At 41.4% G+C, this 18,564-nt stretch overlaps 1 protein-coding gene across 2 annotated transcripts in view; it reads right to left on the bottom strand.

The window, feature by feature from the left end:
- Positions 1-107: 107 nt before the first annotated feature.
- LOC129190843 (fibroblast growth factor 12-like) overlaps positions 108-18,564 on the bottom strand; it is a 30,417-nt gene continuing 11,960 nt past the window's right edge. The window contains exons 1-5 of one of the 2 annotated variants that reach the window (XM_054793501.1): positions 13,420-14,285; positions 11,483-11,593; positions 8,215-8,318; positions 7,415-7,613; positions 108-4,099 (exon numbers count right to left, since the gene is read on the bottom strand). In XM_054793501.1, the coding sequence (XP_054649476.1) occupies positions 3,930-4,099; positions 7,415-7,613; positions 8,215-8,318; positions 11,483-11,593; positions 13,420-13,618 (783 nt within the window). In that variant the 5' untranslated portion in view covers positions 13,619-14,285 and the 3' untranslated portion in view covers positions 108-3,929. Of the gene's footprint in view, positions 4,100-7,414; positions 7,614-8,214; positions 8,319-11,482; positions 11,594-13,419; positions 14,286-18,564 lie in introns of those variants that run through there. The other variant, XM_054793502.1, reaches the window with a different exon arrangement.

An 18,564-nucleotide genomic window follows, 5' to 3' on the forward strand; every position in this document is an offset into this window, starting at 1 on the left:
TATTTTCTTTTTCTTCTTTCATCTTTTTTAGTTTTACAGCTAGATGAACTAGGGAAATATTATACAAAACCTTAAATTAAAACACAAAAACAACCAGACAATGCATCTTGTATCATTCTTTTTTTGTTTAATTTTTCAATAATGTCTTCGTTTGCGATGATACTTCTAGTACATGATGCATTAAGATGGAAGTGTCTCAGATAAGGCGCAAACATTAGCAAACACAAAACAGAAATAAAGAGTGCAAATTGAGAGCACATTTCAACATGGCTGACAAACTGCCGCCATCACTTGGTTATGACATCACCCCACCCCAGGGTCTCTGGCTGATTAGCAGGCTGATGGATAGAAACTGAGGAAAATGTCGAATGTCAGGTAAGCCGATCCCTCACACAGCGAGTCCTTTCTAACATGTCCACTTGTTTATCGCCATCAGCGACAACCGACTTACGTTACAGTACTGTGTTTTTGTGCAGACTTTCACACAGTACACTTAAAACATGTACCTTGTGCTGCGATGCCATTCAAGAAGCAGACTGAACAGAAAACAGGGGAGCGTTCACAAACGGTGGATGTACAGTCCCAAAAGTGGACGGCGGCGTGGACTGGCAATGATGGGCGAGTTGCCTCCATCAAATGAAAGAATGGCGACACAAACAACAAAGCATGCATCACAATTCAGCTGTCAGGTGGATTTATTGATATCTGTGCGCTCACTTTTAGGCGGCTTCACATGCAAATAGTCTGCTTTTTCCCCCCCTCTTGCAACAAGAAAAACCTTTTGAGTGCCGAAGCGTCACGTGTCAGCCGAGGCGGGCTGATGGGAGGTTACTCAAAGGTCATTTAACCTTTTCTGAAAGGCATACCATCTCTAAAGTACGACGGCGTATTAGGGACATATTGGGGAAATTTCCGAGGAAAAAAGACTTAAATTTATGAGGAAAAAAAGTCAGGTTTGACAAAGGCCACGAGTCCCCCCTTTTCATAGGTGTCTCAGGCAATGCCGTTTTTTTCTTAATTTACAAGAAAAAACTTGTAATATTCTGAGAATAAAGTTGTAAATTTACGAGAAAAACTCGTAACTTTATGTTACAGGCATTGCCTGAGACAGCGATGAAAAGGGGGGACTTATGTGATCTTTTGTGAAGGGGGCGGAAGTGAGAAGGGCATGCTAGACATGCTAATGTGTTTGCGCTCAACTGCTCTGTTTTGCTGCCACGTTATAAATAAAAGCTTGCCTGAAGCAAGAGGAATGTTTCCTTCTTTCCCGAAGAGCTACTATGCTTTATTTTCCCTCTGACACGTAATATTACAACTTTATTCTTGTAAATTCACCACTTCACTCTCAAAATCTCAGTTTTTTTTCCCCAATGTGGCCCTAATACTCATAGTAATGAAGCTTTTTGTTTTTGGAAAAAACGAGAAAAAAGATGAGGATGAAAAGATAAAAAAACTTGCCATTTTTGTGTAAGGGTTTCATTCCATGTAAAACTTTTGTTGTATTTCCTCACAGAATCAAAATTAACTTAAATACGGTCAAAGATGCTTTCAGCTACACAACATCTAAAAATGGTAAAATATCCTTGCAGCTACATAACGTCATCTACAGTCAAATGTTACCTGGCGAAAGACAATATTTTATAAATAATACATGGCACAAATGACCTTGCAAACATTGAGTCAAACGCAACAAAGTAAAAGTCAAGACGAAGAATGTGGCAGTGTTGGCTGACCGAAAAATGTCGAGTCCTCCCATCAGCCGACATCCAGCGACGCTCACAAAAGTGACGTGTCGCTTCTTCCTGGTGGGCCGGGCTGATTGGAGGAGCCTGATGTCATCATCACCCCTTCACAACTTGCTTGTCGTTTTACAACCAAAACATAAGAGTTGTGTTGAACACATGCTGCCTCCGCCGTCTCATCATTCTCAGCGTTATCATGTCATCGCATTTTGCATCAGCGCATGCCTGCACACCACTCGCTTGTGTCTTCATCAATTGTTTAAAAGGAACTTTTGTCCAACACGTCATGCAATACTTACGCCTGAAAGTGTTCCACCTGATCGGACCCTGAACGCAGCACGAATGCACGCCAGTGTCTTTAAACGACTCACGTCTCTGCTGATCATCCTCCGAACCAGTGTCTCACGCACCCTTACGCCAAGGCTCAAATGTTATGCAACAAAAAAATGTAATTTGGATTACACTAATGACTCTTTGCGCTACCACTGACTGGTGAATTGTTAAAAAGTTAAGACAGCGATGGCGTTTTAAGCGAGGACGTTTGCAGGGAGTTAGCCGTGCATGGTTGAGACAACAACAATAAAAATGGCAGCCTAGAGAGCTACGGTAGTGCCACGGACAATCAATGTTGTCAATACTTAACATTTCATCACGTGCACACCCACTCCTCTCTTTGCAATGTGTTGGTCACAGTACCCACTAGTGGCCCGCGTGCACACTGCAGTATCATCCACTGACGCTAGGCAGTGGTTCTCAACTGGTGGGCACCCAAAAAGTGCGATAACGACAGAAAGTAAAAAAAAACAACAAAAAAAACAATTTAAATATTTGTATTTAATAAATAAAATAATACAATTAAATATTAAATAATAAAAAAATACATTAAAATTTAATTATAACAAAAAAATAAACATACCTCAGACTATTGGAAAATCGCATACAAATATTTAATGTGATTTAAAATATTTGTATTTCAATACATTTTCAAAATAAATAAATTTCAATAATTAATATACATAAAAAATTGCAGAAAATGACATGAAATATTCTCATGTAATTTTCTAATAGTCTGAAGTATATTTTTATTTTATTTTTAAATGCTAATATTTTGAAAATATATTTTTCATTGGCATCTTCTTCCTTGGTATATACAAATAATAAGTATTTTAATATTGATTTTTTTTTTGTCATTGACATTCCTCTTAATATTGCGTTCTGAAATACAATTTGCACGTCATTGAGTGTATTTTTGTTTCTTTAAAAATGACATGTATGCGTTTTGAAGGCTATTTTAACTAAAAGTAATTTAGCGTGCTTTTTACCTCGATAAAAGTTAAAGACCATGGGAAAATGCAGGTCCCAGGATGAGACCAGTTGAGAAGCCCTGCTCCAAGGGTCTTTTTTTTTTTTAAGCAATTTTAGCAAGGCCGTTGTCGTGGACACGTGGCGGACCCTACACTGGGAAACACTGAAGTCGTGCGTCACAAGTAGCTAGGTCTGAGAGGACGCAGTAGTGTAAACATTTTGGAATAAATGACAGAAGCATGCTTGGTGATGGAGACAAATGGAAGCTCTGTGAGGGTCAACACCGCACTTTGGTGTAACTTTCAGTCTCAGCATTTTCAGTGACATTTGATGCGACGTGATCAAACTGTGGTGAAAATATGACAAGACAATAATCCATGAAGCAGGCCACGCACTTTGACCTCTTTGACACGTCACTAATGAATCATAAAGTCTGACCAGGATGGAAGCACACAGAGGATTGGAAGAAGAAGAAGAAGCAGCGGCAGCATGGTGAGTTGAAAGAAAGTGCGTAGGTTCTAAAAGGACGTGATGTTCCTACATGGCTTAAAGCTTGGCAGTTCTCAGCGCTTGCTCCTTCATTTTGTTGTCACGGGTGACGGTGATGATGACGATGTGGCGATGAAGAGTAGATGTGCTAGCCCCCTGGCGCCGACACAGCGGGGCTTTTTGCATAAAATGTAGATCGTCATCATCAAAGTCCTCTTTCGTACTTTTAAATAAGCCCCTCCCCCCCTCCTTCAGATTTTTTTTTTTGCTTCTTTTTTTCCTTTTCTTTGTTTTTGTTGGAGTTTCCGTCGTCATGGCGTTTTGTTGTCATCGGCGTGGTGCTGAACAGTGGGAGTGTTACATGGGAGTTCCTCCTGCACGGAGCGCTGCAGGCTATGAGCCCTCCTGCTCTGTGCAGTCCTCCTCCTCGTCCTCTTGCTGCTGCTGCGCCTGCGCTCGATCGGGGCTCCTCGCTCGCTCCTCGCTGTTCATGGTTGGGCTGCGCGACGTCTTGAGCAGTTTCTCCTCCAGCTCGTGCAGCGACGGCTCCTTGTACATGCACACTGCGTGACAAAAGCGCAGAGAGACACACACACACACACACACAGTAAAAGATTGTCACGTAAGAAGAGGGTCACTTTGTCACTTTTTCTCATGTTCAAAAAGAGCTTTTTTTGGCATGAAAATTTTAAACATGTGGGATTTAAAAGCTATTTATATTCCTTGTCGTTCCTTCCTGGTTCTTGGGACCTCACTGCTCTCTCAGAAGCAGTCCATGTTCACATACTTTAAAAGGCTTTCAAAAAATAAAAATAAAAAAAAAAGGATAAGAGCAACATATTTGGTTACAGCACTGGACTCTAGCATCAACGAGGAAGATTGATGAAGACCTCAGAATACATACATTCAGAATACATAGAAAGTGAAAGTTACGTTTGTGTGAAGGTGAAAGTTAAGCTTGGGTGAGAAAGTGAGAACAATGCCTCTATTGTGCATCCGCCTCTTCCAGTATTTTTCCATCAGTCGTGTAAGTGTTGCGCAACTCTGATTGTGCTATGTGAGTGTGTGACTTAGAAAGGCTTTTTATGAGAAGCTATTAGACTGAATATGCTGTTATACTGAATCTAAAGGTGTGATAACAGTGGTGTGCGGTCAGGGCCAAAAAAGCCTCCTCACAAGCAGTCCTGCATTTACAACTTAAATTCTCGTATTTGCTCCATAAAATTGTATTAATTTATTTCAAAAGTCAATTATTTTTGTTTAGTTTCTTGGTTGCCATATCAATGTAATCTGCCCAGGGCCTTCAGAGTCAGGAGTCATATACAATTTAGAGATTTTTTTGTTTTTAACCAATCAAACTTCATAATCACCTCTCAGGGCCAGTTAGCCAGACCACAGTGACATCAGCACTTTTCCATCCTCTGAGTGGTTGATCAGAGCAAAACTGTTCCACAAGCTATGTTACGTCCACAATTGCTGACTGAGGAGGAGGAACTGACATCACTGGTGAGTACATGGATTTCTTTAAGATGTTATATTTTTTTCATGTTATTAAATAAATACGGATTGTGAAGTACTTCAAATGATGTTCTAGTGTAGATGTTTGGAGTTGTCCGAACTTTAAAATCACCGAGCCGTTCTATTTACGTGCATCACATTTGGCTGAACGCCAGCTAAACAAACACCGATGTACCGCCGATCACGGGTGGAAAATAGTCACCAACTCAAGGCTACTAGCACTAATGTAAATCAAGTGTATTGGTGGCTATGTATTCAAACTATGTATCGCAGCAATCTAATGGCAATCGCAGAAAGAAGTCCTAGCAAAAGCAGCATCTGCTGGAATAGGATTGGAATGTAAAGGTTCCTAGTTTACACAGGGTGCAGGGGGAACGGTTTAAGGGAGACACAACAGATATTGCGGCGTAATGTGTCATGCTGATTGTGCCTGCTGCTGAAATTTACAATAATGTTCAAGTGAGCAAGTATACAGCTCTAACCATCCATACGTTAAAGTTCAGTTTGCAATGGACTAGAATGAAAGAGTCCACATGGCTCTCCCCTCCTCCTTCATGCACTCATCACCGTGCTCACCCATAATAAATAAACTTTTGGCTCTACACAACCTTCATGTCACGCTGTCACAAGGTGAAGAGACGAGGAGGAGGTTGAAGGACGAAGAGGAGAAGAAAGTTGACAGATATTTTTAAATGACGCCGAGGGAGGATGGGAGGGAGGGGGAGCGGAGCTGGAGCGCTGAAAGCAGAGCTGGAAGCTTTGTGTTCCCGCTTAAACTTCCAAGTGTGACACTAGAGCTTCACTTTGTCCTTGGACCGATAGGACGCTCACGCAGGACGACCGCTGCCTGCAGAGCGCTACTTCAAAACGTGAGCTTCAGTCACGTGCACGTTGTCGACAAGAAGTCTTGGCGAAAGTCAGCGGCTGTCAACAAAGCTAAGCCAGGGGTGTCTGGAAGTGTGGCCTGGGGGCCATTCTCATCTCTTAGCTTGTTTTTTTTTATTGACCCTCGGCATGTTGTTTAAATAAAATGAATTTATTATTAATGGAGGTATTTTATTACATAAATTAGTATTTGAAAAAAAACCCCACTAATTTGCTTTGTCGCCTGTAACACAAAGCTAAGATGTTTTGTTCAGATAGCCAAGCACAGTTTGACACGCTATTATTAAGGGCCAGCGAGCAGGCCCTGTGATTGGTTCAAGAAACAGACCCATTGTTTACAAACTATAGTTTAAGTGACAATGGCCAGCACTCCTGATTCTGAAGGCCCTGGGCAGATTACACTGACATAAAAGATGAAATCTGATTGGACAAAAAAAATCAAACATACACATAAATGCACTGGAAGCACCTGCAGCTCAGAGACTATGGAATGAATAAAATAGACTGTTGGGAATAAATTAATACAATTAAAACAATTACATGGCACAAATACTAGAATTTAAGTCGTAAATGTATGTCAGTGCTTCTGATAGTGTGTAGGCAAGCAGAAAAGGCACTGCTGACCCTGATGGCACACCATTGTGGATATGGCTTTTTCTTTTTCTTTCTTTTTTTTTTTTGAACCACAGCACATGCTAAAAATATAATGTAACAAGAAAACTAAAAAAAAACAACAGCAGCAGCAAAAATCAACAGAATAAAGTCAAAATATTAAGAAAGTTGTCTTTGTACAAGAATAACATCATAATAAAAAAGGAAAAATTATGTAATTTTAGAAGCATAAAGTTTAAATATTAAAGAAATAAGACGTTATTTTTAAAAAGTTGTAATATTATGAAAAACAAACAAAATAACAAATAGTTGTAACTTTAGTTTGCAGAAAAAGTTGTAATGTTACGAAAATAAAGTGAAGACATTGGAATAAAGTCATAATTACGAGAAGAAAATCTACAAGAAAAAAGTTTAAATAGTTGGGGGAAAAAACAGCAGAAATGAAAAAAGCTCTAATTTTACGAGAATAAAGTCAAAATATTAAGAGGAAACAGTCGCAATTTTATGAAAATAAACTTGTAATGTGAGGAAAAATTTCATTTTAGCTCCGTAGAGTTGAAATATAAAAAAAATATAAAATTTTTTTTTAATTGGTAATATTATGAAAACCAAACAAAACAAAATTAAGTTGTCATTTTTGGAACATTAGATTGGGGAAGATGTATGAAGATTATTTAAGAAGAAAGGTCGACCTGATTTGTTTGGATTTGGTATAAAAATGCTCCCATTGTAAATAATGATAAAATAATCATAATAATCTGTTTTCAACTATGAAAATCTTAGTTAAATTCTAAATTGCACAAGCTCAGTGGCGTGTATCGTACATTTCAACAGAAAATAGAGATGTTGACGTGCGGTCTTACCTTCAATGGGTCTGGGGACAAAGTGCGAGCAGGGTTTGGTTTTCTTCACACGGTTTCCCTTCATGATGACGCCATCCTTGTTGAGGCCCAGGAACCAGGCTCGGCCCGACTCGTGCTGCCGGTACAGCGTGGACGAGTAGATGACGTAGTAGTTCTCAAACACCGACTCCTTGAACTTACACTCGGCCGTGAAGATGTCCTGATGAACACACACGGGCTTTAATATTTCCTTTTGCACGCATTTTATGAAGAGATGAGCAGAGGCAGGATGAAGAATGCCACTTTAAAGTTTATGTGAGGAGAAGACTGAATAATGCATAAAACGGCATCATGACGCCCACTGACAGGGAGGTGTTACAAGTACGACGGAGGAGGATGAGAGAAGACATTTAAAAGTCAGCAGATGAATGAACGCATGCATGGCCTGCAAAAGCTTAAAAATGATGCTTATTTTATTTTATGATTTTAATATTATTTTTAAAAATATTTTATATATATTTACATGTTATTATTTCTTTATTTTATTATTATTTATATTTATTATAAATTTTTTAAAACTCGGAATATTTATCTTATATTTATATTATGTTATTTAATATTTTATATAATGGTAAAAATTATTTATATACTTTTTTTTTTTTTTACTAATTATTTATATTATATTAAGTAAATATATATATATATATCTTGAAAAATCAAAAAGACAATCTTTTTTGCTAAATCTATTTGTTGACAATCTTGACATAAAAGTTCTTAATTTTTTGTTGTCAAATCTAATTATTTATGGATGGTGATCTTACAGACGTGTAGAGGAAGCCCTCAGCATTCATGGCCACATAGAGTCCAGCCTTCACGCCCTGCATGGCTACCACCCGCAGGCCTACTGGGATCAGGTTGAAGAGGGCTGCAGACACACAGAGAACACGTAGAAAGAAAGCCTTCATGTTAAAAATGCGCCTGATCCAAGTCAAAGCCGTTTGGCTCTCGCAGTTGGTTAGTGAGGGAGCAACAGTGGCCTCTACTGACAGTAGTGGTAATGACAGGACAGAATGCATGAAGGACTATAATGAATGTTGTTCTATCACTCATATTTTAAGCTCAGGTGGTTTTGTGGTTGTGTAATGCTGCGTTAAAGATGTAGGCACAAACAAGACGCTAGTTTGGAGCCAAGCAGTGAGCAGAATGTAGCAGGATCATCAACATCTGTGTGGATTTTGGATGGCTGGTACTGATCCTAAACGGCGTGTACAAGCTGCCAGATGATAAAAGAGCATTGTGGGTGAGGATGAGGAGGAGGAAGAAGAGGAGGAGGAGGCCCGTGGCAATGTCTGATGTTAATCCTCTCAGGGAGAACTGGGAGACAAAGACCTGCTCCTCTATTTGGAAGCATGGACACGGATTTATTCTGCAGGTCTTAAAGCCCAATCTCCATTGATATCACTGTGCCAACAGTTTACTAAACACATGAAACAACCGACACGGAAGCACACTGGTCCAAAACACACAAACAACCATTCTTAGTCCGAACGTCTTGAATAAGCTGAATGTTTTCATGTTGGAATGCTTTGAATTGGTTGAGAAATTAGTGTGAAAAAAATTAATAAAAATAACAAATAAGGCTACTTTGGTGCAAAATAACATACTGTATTGTGTAGAATTCACAAAATTCGGCAACAGTGGCTCAGTAGGTAGAGCAGGTCGTCCAGAAACTGGAAGGCTGGCGGCTCGATCCTCACTGCCTCCAACCAAGTCACTGTTGTGTCCCTGAGCAAGACACTTCACCCACCTTGCCTCCAGTGCTACCCACACTGGTGTATGAATGCCAATGAATGTTTGACGGTCGGAGAGGCCGTAGGCACGAACTGGCAACCACGTTTCCGTCAGACTACCCAGCTGTGCGTACAGATGTAGATTACCAACACCAGTGTGTGACTGGGGCGTGAAGTGCTTTGGGTGCTTGAAAAAGCGCAATAAAATCAAATCCATTATTATAATTAATTATAAAGTGATAATAACACAGAAGTAAAGAAACATTATAGTGGATCCCGGCACATTTGTGATTCAGCATTCACGACCCCACAAATTTGCGGATTTTTGGCCAAAAAAATGTTTCATTTGTATTTTTTTCCTCTGAAAGGAGGACGTTGTTTCCGCAGAAAACACACATCACTCACATTAAGAGATACTGCAGAAAAAATGTACAGCACACAAGTACCACTCTTTAAAACATCCACCATTTTGTTACATGATTTGGTTTTACTTATTTTAGTCTCTTTTAAATCTATTTTATTATTTATTGTTGCTTCAAATGCTTGTTGTTTAAATTTACTTTATTATTCCTATTATTTTTTACTATTTTTTGGTTTTTAATAGTTTTTATTATATTCATTTGAATGTACTTGTTCTAATTTATTAATTCACAACTTTGTGCAGCACTTTGGAAATGGTGTTTATAAATGTGCTATAAAAATATAGTGTGTTGGATTGGATGTTTATGTCTTTATGCTTGATTGATGATGCTTTTTCTCCAAGCACTGAGATTTCGCACTTTGTTCAGCGGTCCTTGAATGCCCCGTAGTTGCTGTGACACTTACACAGTAGATCCCGGCTTTTCCCGGGAGTTACATTCCACGCCTACCACCGAATGTCAAAAGCCAGCGAATCATTGACATTCCCACAAAAATGTCCATTTTATTTTAATTATGGTTTTTTTTTGGTCTTTTTTTATTTAATTTGTTATGTTTAATTTATTTAAAAGCTCTTGACATTCCAATAACAATGTTAAATACTCGAGAAATTAGAGGCTATTGCTTTTGATACAATGTACTCTCATTATTATGCCATATAATTAAAAATGTTGTCAATAATATTGATTATCGACAATAATTTGTAGGACAATTATCGTTTAGCAAAATTTGTTATCGTGACAAGCCTACATCTGTTCATTGATCATCTTTCATTATCATTCATCAGAGGTGAGTACCTGTACATGTGTTTGAGTGTGTGAGGCATATTGAAAGGGAGGGGGGTTTGAATCTAATCAAACAATTTTTACTACGAATGTTGATGAGTTTGCATCTTTGTGTGAGTTTGCATGTTCTCCCCGTGCGTGTATGGGTTCTGTTCGGGTACTCTGGCTTCCTCCCACATTCTATTTGGGTCTACAGTATATGTGCTCTGCAATTGGCTGGCGATCGGTCCAGGGTGTACCCTGCTTCCCGCCCAAAGTCAGCTGGGATACCCGCGACTCGAAAAATAGAGATGGCTACTTCGCCGATTTCACTTATTGCGGCCTATTTTGGGAACCTCTCCCCCTGCAATAAAAAAGGGAACACTGTATATGCAATCTACTAATAGAATTTCTATAACGTTACACTCTTCTGTACCCTGTGCATATGATACCGGCCTGCTTCCACCCACTGAGACAAAGAGACTGTATGACTGACAAAAGGGCTCACTCACACGTTAATGCCGTTCTATGGAACAAACGCGCGACATGACCTCCTTGCTCACTTGACCTAAACCCTGCTGAGTACTTGTGGGCCCATGAACGTAAGATTTACACCTTTCTGAACAGTGTCTTGGAGGCTTTGGTTGTTGCTGCACAAAATCAATAATGCAAATTGCCTAATAATTGTGCACACAGTGAGAACTGCGGACTTGGTGCCTGAGGGCACAAATTTGGACAGTGTAGTGTTGTCCCAAATTCAATAGTGTTGCACACTTTCCGGAAATGACGATCGCAATATTTACATACTACTTCTTCTCTCCTTTTTAATGGAGAATTGCAACCACTCGAGTTAGTCCCTCCTCTTCCGCTACATAGTCAAGATGGCGATGTCTGAGGGTGGTTAGGCTGCATGACTGCACAAACACTCATGCACCGAATTCTGCCCTACTTCTCAGTGTGAACACACTTATGCACTCAAAATGCTAAGTAAGCGTGGAAGTGAGTGATTTGGAACACAGTCATAACTTCGAAAGGCAGCTAATGACTCCGTATTGCTGGCACGTTTGGGACAAGAGGTGGGGACATACGAGTTGGGTGGAGTTGGAGAGGAGACTCACTGTTGTCGCTGTTTTCGTCCTTGTTTCCGCTGATGGTTCCATCAGGTTGCATCTGCAGGAAGAAGCCCTGCTCGCTGAAGAGACGCGTCACGATGCCCTTCAGCTGCGGCTCTGAAACACAACAACACACACTCAAAATGTAGTTTGGGATCGCCGTTAGAGTGCTCCAAAGGCATCAGCACCCATCTGTCTACTCTCAACACTCTCAGCACATTTATAATTCAGGTGTAGGATTATATTTGACGTTGGTGCAGCTAGCTACATGTGCCGTCATGTTACCTCCTCACCCTCACAGTGCTTTTCTGTGTTCTGACACAGGCTCGGTTCACTGTGACATCTTTTAAGTTTGTTGTCTCTAAGCTGATCTTCCCACTGTTTTCGCATTGTTCTATCAAAGATGGAGGAGCAGCGGGGGATCCAAACATCCTTTCATAGCCCACAGAGTCCAACATGGAAATGTTCTGTGCCGTTCTGCCTCAGTGCCCCCCTGAGAAAGAACCCCGAGATCAGCAACCAGCTGACAAGAAAACTGAGGAGACCAGATGATGCTCCACATGACAATGTGGGCCAGGAGGACTCAACACTGGCAGAAATAGACCAAAACACACAGAAGCCAATGTGGAACACACACACACACACACACACACACACACACACACACACACACACACACAGCGAGATAGACAGAGTCCTCAACAAGCACTTCTTCTAAAGGTGCGTTCACATTTTAGTGCAGTCTGTTTTTTCCTTTCACACCTGTATTTTTGTCAGTGGAACAAATACAGTTAAGCGTACGCATGAAGTCGCACCTGGATTGGACGGCATGTGTGACGTGCACATTGTCCCACGACCTTACGCACCCAAAGCAACATGACGTCTCCCGGGTGACATACACTTGAATGTCAGATTTTTCACCAGCTGCTATCTTGCCAACTGAGTTGTAACAAAGAGGATATAAATGATATTAAGACGCCATTATAAAAAGGCACTTCTGGCCTTAGAGTTAAAGTGACATGAGTACATTTTTTTAAACAAAAAATATAAAAACACCACCGGCGGCTGGCATATGTTACCAAGAGTGGTTTAAAAGAACAGATTGTACAAAAAAAAGTCAGTATTTTTCACAATTACAAGTTAAACTTCATCAAAATTGGTGTAAATTGACGTTGGCATGTACAAGATGACTGGTTAGTCACTTGCGTAGAGGGCGGGATATCATGCTTGTAGTGCGTTCAAATGTTGGCGAACAGTGCCTTTAACTGTTGCTTTTTCATCATTTTCACTCAGCTCCCTGTTGGCCTGCTTAAGGTCGCATTTTGTGACATCACATCCGGTGTTTTGGTGCTTTGGTGCAGTTGGCGCGGGGCCGACAACCATCTCTCAGGTGGTCTCGGTCCGCCTGTTTGGTCCAGTCCTTTTGGTCCTGTGCTACGTTCACACTTGGCCAAAGGAACTTTACTAGTAGAGCAAAATGATTCTACAAGAGACAAGTGAACGCACCCTAACATTGCTCTCATCCCATCACACCAAGCTCACAATGTCCTTTGCACAGAGAGCCTCACCTGTCTGTGCTTGTTTGCATGTACGGCGTTGAAAACTTTTTCTCTTCTAATGCGGTCTCCTAAAAAATATTTTTTTGATGTAAAAACCAAGAGAATCCCAGAACAAAGTGCTGTACTTGGTGTTGTTATGCAGCACAATTGTGTCAGGTCCCTTTAAGAAGCTATCGCCAAGGAAACGCTGCAGCTCATAAATGTGTAAGGTGAAAGCTGTCAGATGTGCTGACATTATTTCTCCTGAGAAAAACATGTGATTGCAGAATCAAAGCCTTTGGTTTTTCCAATTATGTAAGCCCATAAACCATTGTGTACTTTAGAAGTTCATCGTTTGTCTGACCTCCAAATGGACGCGTTGGGCAGCAACATGCCCCAACCCACCTGGTTTCCGTCTCACCGGTTTCTTCTTTCCGCTGCAGAAGCGGACTTTGCTGAAGACGCTGAAGATGTGTCGCTCGCACAAAGACCTCGGGTCCTTGCTGGGGCTGGAGCGCCTCTTGCTGGTGGCGACCTTTTCGCTGTTGGATTCGCGGGCTTGGCGCTTTTGTCGGATCAGGGAGCTAGCGATGGCCGCCGCCATCTCCCTGCGAGGCGGAGGGACGTTTCAGTCCAATAAAGGCGGCATGTCCGCAGAGCGTCCCGCGAGATGATGCTCCAAAGAAGGTTTGAGAACACCTTAAGGATCCTTTACTTGGTGCACTTCGCTTTCATTCTAGATGCTGTTGCTTCCCGTGACAAACTCGTTGAACTCACCCCACTCAACATACGTAATCTTTTCTCGTGTGTTTCAATCCAACGTTAGAAGTTTATAAAGTTAAAAGTGAGTGAGCCATCCTCAATCCTCAAAACAAAAGCAGACATCTTCATCCAAGTTTGAGCAGCCGCAAAGCATGCTAGGTAGTTGAGCAGGCACAAAGAAGACGCAGCACATAAAGAAGCAGCGCTTGAACCATCAATATTCATGAGGACAGCAGCGAGCGTGTCTTCATGCCTCGCTTTGCGGCTTAAACTTCAGCGAGCACGAGGCAGCAACACGGGCGAAGTTGGTCAGACGACGGTGTCGCTCAATTATAATTGCTTAAGTACGAAAGCATCGCTGAGAAAATGCGGCTGCTTTGGCGCGGTCCTGACGCCCGACTCCGCTCTGCCGACTGTGGTGGTGGTGGTCCTCGTCGCGGGATGAGAGCTGCTGAGTGTTGAGGGATGCCGAGAGCCGAGGAAGAAGAGGGGCGAGAGAGAGAGAGAGAGCGACAGAGAGGGGCGGGAGATGGAGGTGTAGAAGAAGCTCCTAAAAATAGTCAGCCTGATGTTTCATGTTGCTCCTACATCGCATCGTTTGCCTCCATAGACACACCGCCTGGTAGAAGCTGCTTCATTTGTTTGTTTAAAGGAATTGCCCTTACACTCCAATACGTGTGTTGGACTGATGAAGGAAGCAAAAGGATCAAACTCAATGCAGCACTTTTGGTACACACATTAAGACAGGATGTTTGAGGAGCACTTTGAAAAACACTTCCAAGTGGCTCCTGTGCGGGAGCGATCACAAAGATGTTTAACATCTGGAGCTTTGAGATGTTTGAAGAGCCCACATGGTTACATAATCCATCTTCATGGCTGCTGCGGAGAAGCCTTGTGAACATCTTGTCAAGGCTGAATAACCGCAGAAGAAAAAGAAGCTGTTGCCACATGCTGGCTAGTGGATTAGTAAACAAGGATTTTTTTTTTCCAACTGAAAACACGTGAACTGTATTGTCGTGTTGGTTGTGTCGGCTTTTGGACCATGGAAATGCCAGAGAACATTTGGAAATGGCTCTCAAAGTGGACGTTTCAGACCATACATGAGCCATTACTTCCAGAAGCTCATATTGTGCAGCAGTTGTGTTTCTTACATGTTACGTTTGATTGGTTTTGACTTCTTTTTGAAACCATGTGTGAATGTTTTGCCAACATATTCATTTGTGTGTGTGTACAGTGTGTGATGCTTCCAATTCTATCATGTTTTTTCACAAATATATTAATTAATAAATCCTGCTGTTTCATGGTTGAATACGGCCTGTTATTAGTCGAAAAATATGCATATTTAAGCAAATTTTGCATATTTTTAAGCATTTCTAAGCATACAAATGGCCAAATGAAATGAAATACAAATATAAGGCATTCAGACGACACATTCAAAGACATTGTGATGGTATGTGGTGTTCTACACTGGTCACTCGGAGTCAGCAATGTACACTGGAATGTTCGGTGAGACACACGAGCACCAGGCTTGATCACCGGAACAACAGGCTTTTATTGCAGGTTTGAATGATCTCACAACAGGTACAATAATCCCTAATACAATTTACTATTCTGGCCATAACCCACACCAAGCTAAAACTCAACTCTGAGCCCTGGACGTCACTTCCTGTCCGCCTCCCCACTCGGCTCCCCTAGCACCGGAACACATTTACACAAGCATGAGTCTTATTTAGGTCTTAATCGGCTTATTTTAGCTCATTATGTCTACTATATTTTAATGCAAAGGAGACTATAGGGGTGTTATTTCATGTCTAGAGGGCTCTAATAATGTTAAAAAATGCATTTAGAATATTGAAAACAAGTTTTCATAATGATTGCTTGCGAGCAATGAGAAGTTGTAACGTGACGTCAGAGACTAACTGCACCTTCTGCCCTAAATAGGAGCACACATTCTGATTACAGTAAGCAAGAATGAGCCTATTGGGTCAATTTAAAAAAATCACACCTCGATTGAATGACGTATGTGATGTGAACGTTGTCGCGTGTCCAAATCAACATCTATCGGGTTACGTGCGCTGGTAGGACGTTTATGGTGGAATTTTTACCAGCTGAGATGTAACAAGGAGGATATAAATCACAAAAGGACGTGAAAAAGTTTCCCAGATACGTGCAGCGAGGAGATGGTGTTTCAAACAACTTCAGCGAACTGTAACGAGGAACACGGCTACTCCTTTGTTGAAAAGAGTCAGGTATGTTTAACTACCGTCTTCAAGCTTCTGGGCTTACGTTTAACTCTTTTTTTTTCATTATTTTATTCATTGTTATGTTGGGTTTCGCTAACCACGGCCTGGTTTTGCTTACATTTGGTGACATAACTGCCATTTTGGTGCGGAACTGTGTTCACACTTGACCAAGTGTACCATACCAGCAGAAAAAACGTACCAGAGCTTGTTTGTGAACACAGTGTGAGCTGCTGTTGCTGAGACGTGTGAGCTACAGCCGAGGCGCGCACACATACTACACCAACTCCTCACCGAGTGACCACACTCGCGTTACGCAACCAAACGCAGCTTTTAAGCTTTCCGAAAGCTAACGCTCGCTGCGTCGACGAGCGCGGCGGAACAGATTCACTGAATATTTCAGCAGCAAACACTTTGATGCTATTAAAAAACTAATCCACCACATCGAATCGGTTTGCTTGTGGGCCCGAGGCGGCCGCACGCAGACAACGCGGCGATAAAGTAGAACTCCACATCAGTAGGGAAAAAAACAGGTCAGCGCCTTCAATTACTGTGGTGTATTTGTGTACCTGCACACTGGGACTACTGAGATATTTTACACCTGAATGTGCCACCACGGCTCACAGCTCACACCTGCATCACACGAACACATTATCATGACTCTGATGACTCACATTTAAACGCCAACTCTGTTCATGCTACAATAACTTCTTACCAGAGATGTGCAATTGACAACAATTCAGGCGCCATTCTAGTGCACTAACAATTAATTCCCTGACCTTCACACATGAACACTACCTGTGTGCGTGTGTGTGTGTGTGTTGGGAAGGTATGTTTCCTGATCAATACACAAAGTGCCTCATCAGAGGGCAGAAGAAAGAGAAGAAAGTCAGCAGGTAAAGATGAAACCTCAGTACAGCACACACATCCCCCCTCACTACACACACACACAGACTGGTCCTACTGGTCACATGTAGTTTTTAATTGTGTTGATTAGGTGTTTTTCAAGAAAATGCATATTTAATTATTTATTTTTATTCAGTATATTTATAATATGTAATCATTATTTGTATTACTTTCAGTAAGCACTGGTCTATATGATACCGTTCATATAGAGCCAGCCTCAAGCCAGAATGGAGACACGTCGCCCTCTGCTGGCCACAAGCACAACTGCTGCTGACACTGCTACTTCTGATCTTGACTGATGGAACTTTCGCTTGGTTACATATTACAACTACAAGCTGCAGCCAGTTTAAGTCTGAGCAGCCCACCACACGACAGTGTAGCACCGACAGTGCAGCTTTGAGTGCGCTTTAAATGTTTGATGGCAAATCCTTAATTCAGGACATCCTGCTGCTGAAACATTCATGACGGTGAAAACAACAAGCAGCTTCATCATCACTTCAGTCTCCTCGTCACACATCATTCGTTGATGTTTCGCTGCATCTGGTTCTCATTTTTACTGACTTTGATGAGCAACTTTGTGTCTGCCACTCCTGCAGCTCAAAACGTAGCTGATCCTTGCTAATTGGTTGCTTCCTTGAAGCTTGGACGCACTCACCAGTCATCACACTGTCACGCGTCAACTACTGTCGCCGCTAGAGGGAGACATACAGCCATCAAAAGGCAATGAGGCACACACGCAAAGCCTCATGAGAACTCATCAATACTTAATGAAGGCAGAGAGCGTATTTCAACAAACTTTATGGACAGAAGTGGTGGAACATATATCTGACACATCAACTATTAGAAGTCCAGGATAGAATTTAGCGGTTTTAGGTACTCTTGCGTTCACACTAAAAACTAAAACTGTTTATCTTTCTTTGGTTGGTTTATTTATTTTTTTTTTTTCCCAATGCAACCTCACGTCGGGCTGTGCAGTTCGTTTTTTTCATTCTGGCATAGTGTCTTTGTAGATTTATTTATTTAGGAAAATCTTCAACAAACTCTAATGTCCATGCTTGTGATTAAGGAAGATGTAGTCACCCATGCAATTCCAATTGCAACATATTTTTTTTTATGACACCCTTATTTTGTTTACACAATTAAGCAAGATGTGGCAAACAGCGCTCTTATTTTGAAGGCCGGAAGTGTGTTGTGTGTGTGTTGAGCAAACGTGCTTCTCGTCTTTTTTCACTCAGAACTTGCACATCGCCAGCGGGCATTGCAAAATACTCCTTACATTACAGAGGTAAAACACAACACGGTGAAAATAAAGCCTGAGTTGCACACACACAGCCGCACTAGCATGCTCTGTTAAACTAAGCTAACCCTAGCTTCCATTCACACTCCATATGAGGAGTTTCTGCCAACTTTTGCCGGTGTTTTAGTTCACCATTTCGACATGTTTAGTTAGTGTTTGCGCCACTATTGAGCAGTACGCCAGGGAAATACTTTCCCACGCGAGCGTTCCTTCTCCATTTCATTCATAGATGGAAAGACACACAGACAGATAACAGGATTTCCCCTACGACTTTTTGAAGCTGTGGTGGTGGGTTGCATGGGATGCAGACTGCCGCTGCTGCGTCATGCCACTTAGGGCTGTTTT

This window comes from Dunckerocampus dactyliophorus, chromosome 12 (assembly GCF_027744805.1).
Source record: "Dunckerocampus dactyliophorus isolate RoL2022-P2 chromosome 12, RoL_Ddac_1.1, whole genome shotgun sequence".
NCBI lineage: Eukaryota > Metazoa > Chordata > Actinopteri > Syngnathiformes > Syngnathidae > Dunckerocampus > Dunckerocampus dactyliophorus.